The 12,758-nt window shown below is 27.9% G+C and overlaps 1 protein-coding gene across 4 annotated transcripts; it reads right to left on the bottom strand.

Annotated features, from left to right (window-relative positions):
* Positions 1-5,460: 5,460 nt before the first annotated feature.
* On the bottom strand, positions 5,461-7,973 carry LOC112290054 (uncharacterized). 4 transcript variants are annotated; one of them, XM_090255012.1, is made up of 3 exons: positions 7,481-7,879; positions 6,109-7,287; positions 5,461-5,662 (listed from the first exon to the last, which is right to left on the bottom strand). In XM_090255012.1, the coding sequence occupies exons 2-3, from the start codon at positions 7,201-7,203 to the stop codon at positions 5,654-5,656; spliced, it is 1,104 nt and encodes a 367-aa protein (XP_090111138.1). In that variant the 5' UTR covers positions 7,204-7,287; positions 7,481-7,879; the 3' UTR covers positions 5,461-5,653. The 4 variants fall into 4 exon arrangements, 3 of the variants coding, with proteins under 3 accessions (XP_090111138.1, XP_024391753.1, XP_024391751.1); XR_002972037.3 differs by having other exon boundaries at positions 5,907-7,906; XM_024535985.3 differs by having other exon boundaries at positions 6,109-7,973.
* Between the last annotated feature and the right edge of the window lie 4,785 nt (positions 7,974-12,758).

Below are 12,758 nucleotides of genomic sequence, written 5' to 3'. Positions count from 1 at the left end.
TTGTTAAAAAAGTCAACTTGGTATTATAATATCAATCTTTTCTTCACTTAATTCAAAGATGCTAAATCCTCAAAATTTTAGATTTTACACATCTTAGTATTTTTACACCATTGTTTATTTTGTTGTTGTATTATAATACAACTATTGGATAAAAAAGAGATGAAAGTATTATATTATAGAAGATCTCATTTCAAAATATAATACAAAACTATTGTAAAAATATAGATAATAGTTAAGGAGGTAGTAAAACTAATAAATGCTAATGATGATTTTTTTAAAGAAAGCTTCTATTTAGTTTATAGGGCCTATATTAAGACAAGATAGATTTAAAAAATTATCATCATTGGCATCTTTAGGTAGAAGGAAACAATTGCTTAAAGCAAAAATTTCTTAGAAATCATAGATGTTGATATTAAAAAACAACCAATTGTGAATCTAGGTTGAAATCAGATTCTAAGGCACATCCATGGCTATTTTGAGGTTCTTTTGTTGATCAAAGAGTAGCAATTTCAAGAAGACTAAAGTGGGCTTCTTTAAGCATTGGTTTTTGGTGATTTAACTTCATTATGACTTTGTCAGAGCTTTGCAAAATTAAGGTTGTTTTGGGGTGATTTTTGTTTCTATGAAATAAAAAAAGATTATATTTTGGAGAATATTGTAAGATTTGTAGCAAATATATGAATGAATTTTCTATAAAATTTAATTAGAATTTAGTCAAGGTTGCTTAGAATTTGATTAAAATTTGATTAAGATTTTGTTACAAATTTATTAGAATTAACTATTATTTGAATAATCTTAATTATGAATTTTATTAAAATTTGATTAAGATTTGGTTAGGATTGGTTTGAATTCAATTAAGGTTCTTTTAGCATATGATTAAAATTTAATTAGGATTTGATTAAAGTTTGTTGAAGATTGTTCAAGATTTATTTGAAATTATTTAGAGTGTAATAAGATATATTTAGGATTTTTTTATGGTTGATAAGATATAATTAGTATAATTAAGAATTTACTTAGGTTATTTAAGATTGCTAAAGGTATTCTAGACATTTTATGCAATGTTTAGATTGAAAATGAAACTTCAATGTAATATCAAACCCTTCTATAGCTGAAAGCCTAGTACATTGTTAGTTTGATTTTCACACAATACAATATTATTATGCAAGATGATATAATATTTAGTTTTTAGTTTTTAGTTTTTTATATTTTATATTTTATATTTATTTTTTTGATTTATTATCACAAAAGAATATTACAAAGAATTAAATTTAAGAATTTATCTCTTTAAGCAATATAAGTAATACTTCTTCTTTTCTTACAAAAAACTTGGTCAATCAAGAATATTTTTTTATAGATATACCAAATATATATATACTTATAAAAAAATAAACATAATTCTACAAATTCAATAGAAGCTTCCAACTCTCTTTTAAGTAGCATTCTACTCAAAGCTAGTATTAGAATAAATGTAAAATTTTCATGTTATTTTAATTTTAATTATTTTTTTAAAAAATTAGTAAAATTGTAAAATGACAAGGAATAGGGGTGAGATAACACTGCAATAGAATTTTTTAAATACTTTGGCATATCTTTAGAAAATATTGTATAGCTATGATGAATTAAAATTTGGCTAAAAGACATTTTCTTCAAAGTATTTTCAAAGGACATATTACTTTACTTTATAAAAGTAATGATAAATTTATATTAAATAATTAAAGTCTTATTATCCTACTCAATATTATCTATAAAATATTTATTGAAGTAATCCGAATGAAACTCTAATCCATATTTATGGAAGTGACTCATCTAAATAAAATAATTTTTTTTTCCTATAATAAATTCTATATAATATATTATTTACTCAACAGATTATTAATTAGACAAAATCCTCAAACCAATCTTTCTTCTTCAAAATTTATTTCTCTTAAGTACGTGATGAAATCTTTTAGGATTTATTTTTCCAAATCATAATTTTTTTTAGTTTTAATATTCTATATTATTATAGAATTAAAATAAATTTTCAAAGTATAAGTATTATTTTTGATATAAATATATTTCTTCTTAATTATTTTTTTCTAAAAAAAAGGTGAGACAAAAATATTTCTTAATTATATGTCTTTTGAATTTGGTAGGAGAAATTTTTAACTTAGTTTTTGAAGATGCAGTCAAAAATCATAAGCTTTACAACTTTAGCATACTTTGAAGTATTCACAAGCAAGTTGTAAGTCAACATGATTATATTGTTACTATTAAAGAAAAAGAAGATAATTTACAAACTTTTGTAAAAACCATCAAATAGTTTAACTTGGCTTTAGATCTAGAAATCAATTGGTCTAAATTAGGAGACTATTAAGAATAAAAAATTCCTTTGATGTACCTAGAGTAATAATATTGGATGAGATTGGACTTCTCTCAACAATTCCTATCAAGCTATTAGGTACCTTATTTGAATTCTTTCTTCATATGCATAATGTTGATCAATTTTTCATTCATAGAATGAGTTAAAAAATTTAAATACTAATGTTCTATTGAAATCATTGTGGCTAATTAGATTATTATAGTAATTATTATTTTATTATTTATTATTATTTCAATTTTATCTATTTAAATTGAATATTTAAATAAAATTTGAAAGAAAAGAAATTCTTAAATATTTTTTAAGAAGATTATTTCTTTCTTAATTTAATTCAAAGTAGCATGATTAACTTTTGAAGTACAAGCTAACTAAGGTTTAAGTATAATTAACATAGAAGAGACCACCAAAGGTTTTCTAACCAAATGAATTATAAGAGCCTTATAATCAATATACATAAGAATCCAATAATCTTAAGACTTTTTTATACTAATTATTTTTTGAACTTAAAATATTTCACTTCAACAAGATAAGATACATTCTAAATTTTAAAATTGGATTGAATTGAATATCTTTAGAAAAAACGAATTACAATCAATAGTCTTTTAATTACCCACACAACTCATAGAAACTAACAAAGACAAATGGTTTTCTATTACTCAATTTATTAGAATATATTTTTTGAATTTTTATTTAATTTAAAATTCTTCTATCTAATTTAAAAATCTAATTTATTTAAAAAATAAAAATTTCAAGATGATATAGAAAATCAAGAGGCACACTTTTTAGAAATAATTAGAATGGTCTAAAAAACAAGACTAACAAGAAATAGGAATGTGACATTAATTATTTTTATTAACCAATAAGTAAACTCAATTTTCATTCAAATTTGTACTTTTGAGTAGTACATGAAGAATTAATAACTTATTCAATTAAAGTTCATCAAAAGCTTTTATAAAATAATAAATCTTAATTTTACAAATAAATAAAATATCTTAATAATTTACAATATCTTTTTAAAATGAAACAATATTTGGTCCCAATTCCATGATTGCAAAGAAGCCATATTTATCTAGTTTATTTGACACTAAAGAGTAGCAATTAATATACAACAAGGGCATGTCAATCTAAATATTCACATCTATTATGCACTGTGCCTTCTTTAAAATCTACAAACTATCTTATATAGATGTTGGGATTTTCACCAAGCTTATAAAAGAAGAGATTGGTCCACTTTTCATTTATATAGACTTACATCTAATTCCTAGAAATAGAGACTTTAAAAAGCTTTAACATAGAAGTAAGCCATCTTTGCAAATACTAATTTTCCTTGATTTAAATAATTTTACAAGCTTTAATCATTGTTTAAATGACTCTTCCTAAAAACAATTTATAAATTTAAAGAAACAAGTTTGGTTTAAAAAAAGAATATATAGTGACTTCCATACTGAAATTCTAATTTGACAAAGTCTAGTTGGATATGAGCAAATTAGTTGGAAAGTCTTAAAGAAGAAATTAAAAAAACATCTCAAACATGAAAATACCTTCATCAAGAGATGAAACAAATCTTGGATTGCAAAACAATTGATAGATTTTAAAACTCACAAGATAATTGAATTCTATAGTATCATAAAGAGATTTGATAATATACAAAAGTGTATCAGATTAAGTAGTATTAGTAAATAATTTACATGGTACTCTTAACACTATCTTCTTAAGTATTAATGGTTAAATTGTTTGTTGTGATTTTATTTATTTATTTATTTACTTTATCAATGTATAAGTTAAATATTTTTTTAGTATTTAAAATAAAATAAAATAAATGTATGTCAATATCTACTTAGAAATCACATCTCTTGTTAAAGACTTGAAAGCAATGTCCTTAACTCTCTTTGTTTATCTTTAGTTTATTGAATGTAAGGAAAAAATAACACATTATAAAATTATAATTATTTACTGACTTATTAATTTACTAAATAAATAAATCTATGTATATGCATATATTGAAACCTAAATGAGTTTGATTATACTTCTCTAGAAAACATTTAATTCAAAATAAATAAAATACTTCGTTTAAAATTATTTATTTATAATAAATATAAAATATTAATAATATTTAAAATTAATTTTTAATAAAAATAAAATAAAATATTTTTTAAGAAAAATAAAAGAGAATAAAAAATCTGATTAATAGAATTAAGATCTTATAAGTCTAAGTAGATCTAAAGCTACAGTCATGTTAAACATTATTATTTGTCAAAGCAATAAAATTAATCTAAATGCAACTTTTTTTTTTCTAAAATTTTATATGTTCTTAGTTAAATTTTATCCAAGAATTTTATTTATAGTTGTATATTAATCAATCTAAAAACACTTATAAGATCAGTTTTATATGAATTTATATTTTAATTGATATTTTAAAGCTTGCCCTAAATTCTAAGAGCATAGTTTGGAATATACATGTATGTGTATATATATAAAGAAAAATATTCCTAATTTATATAATATAAATTTATTGTTATTATATAATTGAATATTATTAAAAAAACATATTGAAATTTCTACTACTTAATATTAAACATAAATATTTTGATATATTAAGACCTAAGAAATATCTTATTCTAAATATATTTCGTATTTATAAAACATACAAATTTAGTCTAAAACAATTTCCTAAAAATAGTTGTAAATGATATGTCAAAATATATATTATAGATAATTATATATTTTTTTTTCTTGACGTTCATCATTGATATTAAGGTTATTATTATAAATATCTTGCTTAAAGTAAAACAATGATATTATGAATGTTTCAAAATCTAAATATTACAAAAGCTAAAGGTCCAACTGAAATTTTATCTTTTGTATGTCACAATAGATGTAGTTGTTAAATGAGGATGAAACTTTTGAGCTACAATTTTACACAATAGCCATAAATGTTTTTGTGAAAATTATTGCTTTAATATTACATTCAGTCGTTTGGAGGAAAATTTTAATACAAATAAATAAATAAACAAACAAACAAACAAACAAATTCAAAGAACAAATGTGAAGATCATTGAGTAACCTGTAATCACTATTAAGAATGAAACGAATTTGAATCACTCTTCAAAAAATGGAAATATTTCAATGAATTAAGTTGATAGATTTACAATTCGGTGATTGTTTAGAAACCTGTTTAAGTCCTACGTCCATTGTATCGCTGAAAGCTTGTGACTTTGGCAACTCACTTGGTGTAATTCTTACCATTTTTGCACAGCCACCGAAGAATGAGCAACGACCATCATGTGTCGGTGACCATCACAATACCTAGACACGCACCATTCAGCGAAATCAAACGACAAACAAGCATATAAAACCTGCAGCTTGAGAAGCAGGCGGAATCGGAGAATGCTCGGAATGCCTCGCAACTCACCATTCGGCGAGGAAGACCAGAACTATCAGATAAAGCTTGCAGCATGATAAGCAGAGGGGGAGTCGGTGAGTGCTCAGAATGCCTTAATACGGCAATATTCAGCAAAGGAAAAAACGAGAACAAGTGGATAATGCTTACAACTTGATAAGCCGGGGCGTGACCATCAATTTGAAGATGATCAATGCCGACAGAAACATCGCGATTGCTAGAAATAGTGAAGGATAGGGTGCAATTCGCCCCCTCATCCACGACCTATTTGGAATCGATTTAATGGGGGTGCAGACTAATATACAAGTGAATGCGGAGGATCTGCTCAGCGAGCTGCAAAGGGCGACCTCACCTCTTGCAGATCGTCAGGACTCGCAAGATGCTCCACGTCGTAACGGAAGCCCCTGCTCTCCATCTCCGACGACTTGCACACGTAATACAGGACGCTGATCATGATGGCGTCGAAGAGATGCACGAACGAGTGCATGTACACCAGCAGCGGGGCTTCCCAGTACTTGTCATGCGCGATAGACGAGTCCGCGTTCCGGATAATGTGAAACTCAAAGAGAACGTCCAGCATGGTGGCGTTCACGTTGGTGACGAGAAACAGCAGCAGCGCCACCTCGAACCTCCCCTTGAGAAGCCGGACACTTTGCATCAGAGCTTGTCTTGCTTGAGTCCCTTCTAGAATCGTGACCACGTATGCCAGGTTGCACATGACATTCGAGATCGCTAGCCCCGCGGCAAGAGCCAACCCCACGAGAGCTGCAGCCAGGAGACTGAAGTTGTTGCACATCGTGGAGGCTTCACCGATCCTGGAAGCAAGCCACAGCAGAGTGACGAATGCAGAGGCGAAGGTTATGTACACCGAGCATGTCCACAAGAACGTCTGCACCAGAAGAAGCCAAACCTTTTGCAGGGTCTCGAGAATCTCCGCCAATTTGACTCTCTTGCGAGTGTAGGTGGAGGCCACGACGTAGGCCACGCCTGCCTTGAGAAGCGGGGAGAACAGCGCCGAGAAAGGGATGTCCACCAAGTTCGACATCATACTTTCCGCCAGCCTCCTGTACCCAGAGTGATGTGACTGCTGCTTGAACCTTTGCTCTGCAGCGAGTTGCACCATCCTGACGAAATCGTCTATGACCGGGAGATGAAGTAGCACACCGGAGAGAAGAAGTGTAGATAGTGGGACTGCCAGGATGAGTCCTAGAGCAAGGAGAATGCCGTTGTGCTTTCTTAAAATCGTCGTGGATTCGCGCATTATGTCTAAAATCTGCGTTGCTGGGTGGCTCTCACAGTATCCAGACCACCGAACACTCTCCAACTTGGCTTCTTTTTCGCGCACAGAGATGTACTCAAGGAGAGCTTCCTTGTCGTCGACTTCTCGAGGTTCCACAAATTCAACCACCCTAAAGTCTGAAGCCCTCTGCTCATGTTTCCGATCCATCGTTGTAACTCTTTGAACTCTTCAATTCAATTCTAAATTTGACGGATTATGATTATTGCCAGAGCTCAGAGCGGAATCACCAACCTGTTCCTACTCGAAAATTACAATTCTCATCAGAAGAATTGCTAGACAGACTTTAATTGAGGAGCTAACTCTAGGGTATAGTGCAACCTGTGTGTCTAAGTGAGAATCTCCCACTCGCCGCGACCAAGTCAGAACCGCCTAAAATACCAGCCAAATCCTAAAGCAGCAATAATGAAAGACTCCAACACACCACCTGATTTTTGGAACTCTCTTTTTCTTTCTCAATGGGCTTCGCACTCTTCCCAGGCTGCAAGCGGTGCTCCTGCTCCAAAAAACTCCACGACACTAATGCGGCAAAAGCCACATCTAAGCAGTCCACGTAGTTGCAATTGTTCCCAGAGCATCACGCAGACCTTCGCATCGAAATCAAACCCAATTCCCCTCGTCGACTGCCAGTCGAACCTGGCGACAAGCACTGCAACCTGTTCCACCCCCTACCAATCCCTCACCTAGACACGCAAACCCTATCTCATTAAGCATCCAACCTCGGCCCGATCAGGCCCATTCTCATCCCTCATCATCTCGCAGCTACGCTCAGGTCAACTAATCTTGTCGCGCACCCCATCCTCCCCACCAGTCCAACAGAGCGAGAGAGAGAAGTAGCAATTGGGGGTAGGGGAAGTCGTAGGAAGATTTGATGGATTGGGAGCCTTCGAGTCGTGGAAGAGGTGAAGAATTGAAGTGGCGAGAACAGGATACTAGGGTGCATGATTAGCATCATCGCTGTGTGCGATGAGCGCGGATCGAAAGCTCGGAACCTTTTGACTTGGGCAGCGAGATTATGGGGTCTGGACATGATTGCTTGCTTGCTAGTTTGCTTAGTTTCGCTGGCCCACGGTGCCGCATTCCGAGGGGATGAGGAAGTCGTGGTCTTGTCAGGGTGGTCCTCACGAGACTGAGTGTATTATTGACAATCGCGGCATACCTACTACATCTGCATCCGCATCAAACTACTGCTGATCCTACTACTTCCCACCCTTTCCTCCTTTACTCCCATGATTGGATCGTATCGCATCTCGCGGCGTTCCTTCCTTCCTTCATTGCCTGTCTGTGTGTGCGTGCGACTACGCCCCGCTCGTGCCTGAATGGATGAATGAATACATTGAATAGAGATGAATGCGCATCGATATGGATGAATAAATTCAGATGAATGGTTCTGTCGTTTTGGATGAATTAGTGAGTGAATGGATGAGGATACGCGTTCGTTTCCTGGATGAACGTAGTTCACAATGTTTCAACGATGAATACAGAACTGGTTTTGTTGCTTAAATGGAAGTCGAATTGCAAGGAATGTGAGTTTTTAGTAATGGCGTTATTTTATTCCTATGATCGAATTAGTGTTGGATTGATTTTTTCATATAACACTTGACACCTACACTAAGACTGACTTTTTTTTTTTTTTAATTTTTTAGTTTTTTTTGTGATTATGTTAAGTTCTAGAACCAAGTAGTTAAATGTATATTATACCTAGTTGCAGACTTAATACAAATTTTCAGTACAAAGAGGGCTTGGTGCCACCCAAAATTTGATAGTGTTGTTTCAGATTGAGTTTGCCTAGCATTGAAACACAAAATTTTATCTTATTGTTGTCTTTCATACTTTGTAGATGGAAATTAATAGATATTTTTTAGTTTTTTTACCTGAGTTCTTTCTTCCATAATATTTCTTTGTACTAATTTGTATTAAAATGTTGATTTATTTTGGTCCAATCAAGCCTAATGTAAATTTTGCAATTAAAAAATTAGTGGTAATAATACGGATTTTGATATTTAAATCATTCCTTGTACCCTTGCCAAAGACTAATGCATTACTTTTATAAAGCCTAAAATATTATAAAAGACATTAGTAGTCTTCTTCTGAAACAATATCTTTGACCAAGTCTTCTATATACATAAATATATACAAAATTATCTTTAATTTACCATGTCTTAATTGAAGTCATTATGGTGGTGTCAAACAAAAATTAAGTAATAGTAAACACATAAAACAATGTCCAACTTGATGCTTCTTAATTATAGAATTACAGAGGAAAAACATATATTTTAAGATAATTGAGAAAAATCATGAAAAATAATCATATATATATATATATATATATATGTGTGTGTGTGTTTCACAAGTATTTAATCAACAATAAAAGAATTTAAGACTAGTTTATTAGATAAGTTTGACTAGGCATATACATATTTTTGAGATTTTTTTAATAAATAAAATAACTTCATTTTTTTTATTATAGAAGTTATTCAACTATGAACCTATATTAGTAGTATATTGGCTTATCTTGTATTTTTATTAGAGAAGATATTTAAAATTATTTTTTATTTAAAAAAATTATGATAAAATATGATGATGTTAAATTGTAAAATCAGAGAAAAAAACTAAATTAAAAAATAAAAAAATATACAAAATTAATTGGGTCTTAAAATTATTATAAAAGTAATAAATTAAACTAAAAAATAAAGAGATATATCTTTTAAAGATGCTATCGTTGAGGAAGATTTATAGATAAATAATTTTTTTTTTAAAACTGAAATTTTCATAGAAATATTTTTGTTAAAAAATCTAATTTATAAGTTAGAAAACTTATTTTATCGAATAAACAAGATTTATCATCATGAATTTATATTAACCATTGAGCACTAAGTTAGAAAGTTATGCAATTTTTATTATCCATTATCCTTGATTTAAAAATTATTGGATTAAATTGTGGAAAAAACTTTCTTGCAAAGATAATTAAAAACTACAAAGAACCTTATTAAAATCGTAACAACTGAACATGTAAAGATACGATTTTTCACAAGATATAAAAAATTTAAATACATTTTTATGTCTTTCAGACGTATAGATATAATTAATCATAAGCTTTACTGTATATTAGAGAATAATATCTTGAAAAAATTAAATTATTTTTCGGTCAATATTAATTATGATCGAATTTTTTTTAAGCAGTATATATGTTTAATTTAGGAAAACCATAATATAAAAAAATATACCAAATTCAAAAAGCATATACTCTTTTACATTAATATTTAAATTAATTCTCAGATAATTTTATATTTAACAAAGAAGTGTGTATAAATATGAAGAAAATTCAAAATTTTCTAGTTTAAAGATGTGTTTCTTAAAAAATCATGTAAAATGGTTTTGATATTTGTAAAAGCCTTCAAGATTTTTTTTGAGGACCAATTTGTTTGTTTGTATGTTTGTTTTTTTGTTTTTTATTTTGTTTTGTTTTGTTTTTTTGTTTTTTGTTTTTTTGTTTTCTTTTTTTTCTATTAACAAGGTTTGAGAAAAAGATTACGTATGATAATAAGGTCAAAAAATCTATTAAGATATTAAGAGCTTTTTTTTTATGCGGCCATTAATATTTATTCATGCAAATTAACACAAAATTAAAAAAAAAGAATTTGAAGTTAATTTTTCTTTAATTATTTTATAAAATGGAATAAATATTAAACTATATTTTACTGAATAACAATAATTAAATAGATATAATAACAACAGGTCTTTCTACTACAATAATCGATTATTTTATAAAATATTTTCATGATTCTGAAGTAATAGATTGTACAATCGAAAAATATATAAATCTCAAATTATCTAATCTATCTATCTAATCTATCTATTTGTATTTGAAGACTTAGAAAATTTAAGAAAAACAGAGAATGTAAGGACTACAATGACAAGCTTGCTATAAGTAATGATCCTATTGTGTTTGAAAGATAAATAAGTCAAATGTTTTAGTATTTATTGTTGAAATAATCAACCAAATCTAGTCCGTACATCCAAAGGATTAAGTACACAAACTGTTGTTAAGAATACAAGTTTTTAGGAAAATAAAAGATCTCAATGTGAAAATGGTAAAAAAAACATTATTGATATAAATTATAAACTATTTTACTTTATATTAAAATTGCAAGATGTATTATTTTATTACTTCTATTTTTTAATCTTCTTATTTTGCTATTATATAGGTAAATCAGAGACCATATTTTGCTTTATGTAACATTATTTAAAAAAATTGTTCAATGTTGATAATATATATAACATATATTATTCTCTTTCCTTTTCATCCTAATTTGGATTATACTCCTTGTAATTTGAAAAGTAAAACTCATATACATATATATATATATATATATATGTATACATTATTTATTTTAAATACATTAAATTTATCGTTAAATAGATAAATAATTATATTATTTATTACTTACTATTTTTAGTTTTCTTATAATATACTTTATCATAATTTAAAGAACTTTAGGAGGATTTGTAAGTCATAATAAATTAATTTAATTTTTGAAATATCTAACCCTTGTATAAAATAATGTACTCTATTTTATTCCTCTATAAATCTTATTAAGACTGTAAATTTTCTTTTTGGTCAATCTTTACAAAAACCTTTGTTTGTCTAAGTTATATAATACTGAAATTAGAAATAATTAATTAAAAACTGTAATTATTTTACGAAGCCTTTAATAATCAACAAACACTAAGAAAAAAAAATCTATAAAAATATTGATGTTCTTCTGGCAAATTTAAATATTAAAGAAAAAGAATTTCAAGCTGTTTCTAGAATTCTCTTGTAATATCATATATGTGTTTTATTTTATGATATTTTATTTTAAATTTTAAATTTTAAAATTTAATTATATATCCATATTTAGTTGTTGAGAACATTAATAAAAATATAATATTTGGTGGATAATTATCAGTTTGTCTTATATGTACACATATATATTATTTCAAAAAGTATTAGCTAATAATTTTCTAAATTACCTTAAAAATTAGCTATTTTCTTTGACAAATATATAACTCCTGTACTACACATCGTTGCATATACACAAAAACATCATTTCTATATGAATACTTTTCATGATGGTATTTTCATGACGATTATATTGTTACTATTAATAAAAATCATAAAAAATTGATGTCTTTTTTTTACATCTGAATGATTGATATCACATGTTTAAATTTAGATGCATGTTCCATGTTAAAAATAAAAATAAAAACAACTTTGAAATCATCCAATCAACTTGCACAAATAACCAAAAATACCACAATATTTGTAGTTTCTTTGTCAATTAAGTATTAGCGTGAATAAAATTTAATAGTGATGTAGATATATCTGTAATATAATTCCAAGATATTAATTTTTTTAAAAGCAAATAAGTATAATATCTTTTTAGATTCGTAAAACTTATGGTTTCGGCAAATGTTTTATAGATAATTTTAGGCACAAGCTTTTATGTGTTTTTATTTTTTTTCATTCTTTCAAAATGATTATATCACATTTTGATTACATGCTATAATTTTTTAAAAGAAAATTTAAATTTATTTAAAAAACTCTTACATATTTTTAACATAGAAAGAGAAGCCAAGAATTACATAATAGAGTAACACATAAAAATGGTCACTTCTTCTCATTAGTGTCAAATTCATCTAATAATTTTATACATAATTTC

The sequence above is a fragment of the Physcomitrium patens genome, chromosome 12 (genome assembly GCF_059467195.1).
Source record: "Physcomitrium patens ecotype Gransden chromosome 12, ASM5946719v1, whole genome shotgun sequence".
Taxonomy (NCBI): Eukaryota; Viridiplantae; Streptophyta; class Bryopsida; order Funariales; family Funariaceae; genus Physcomitrium; species Physcomitrium patens.
This window is presented reverse-complemented; position numbering and strand designations above follow the sequence as displayed.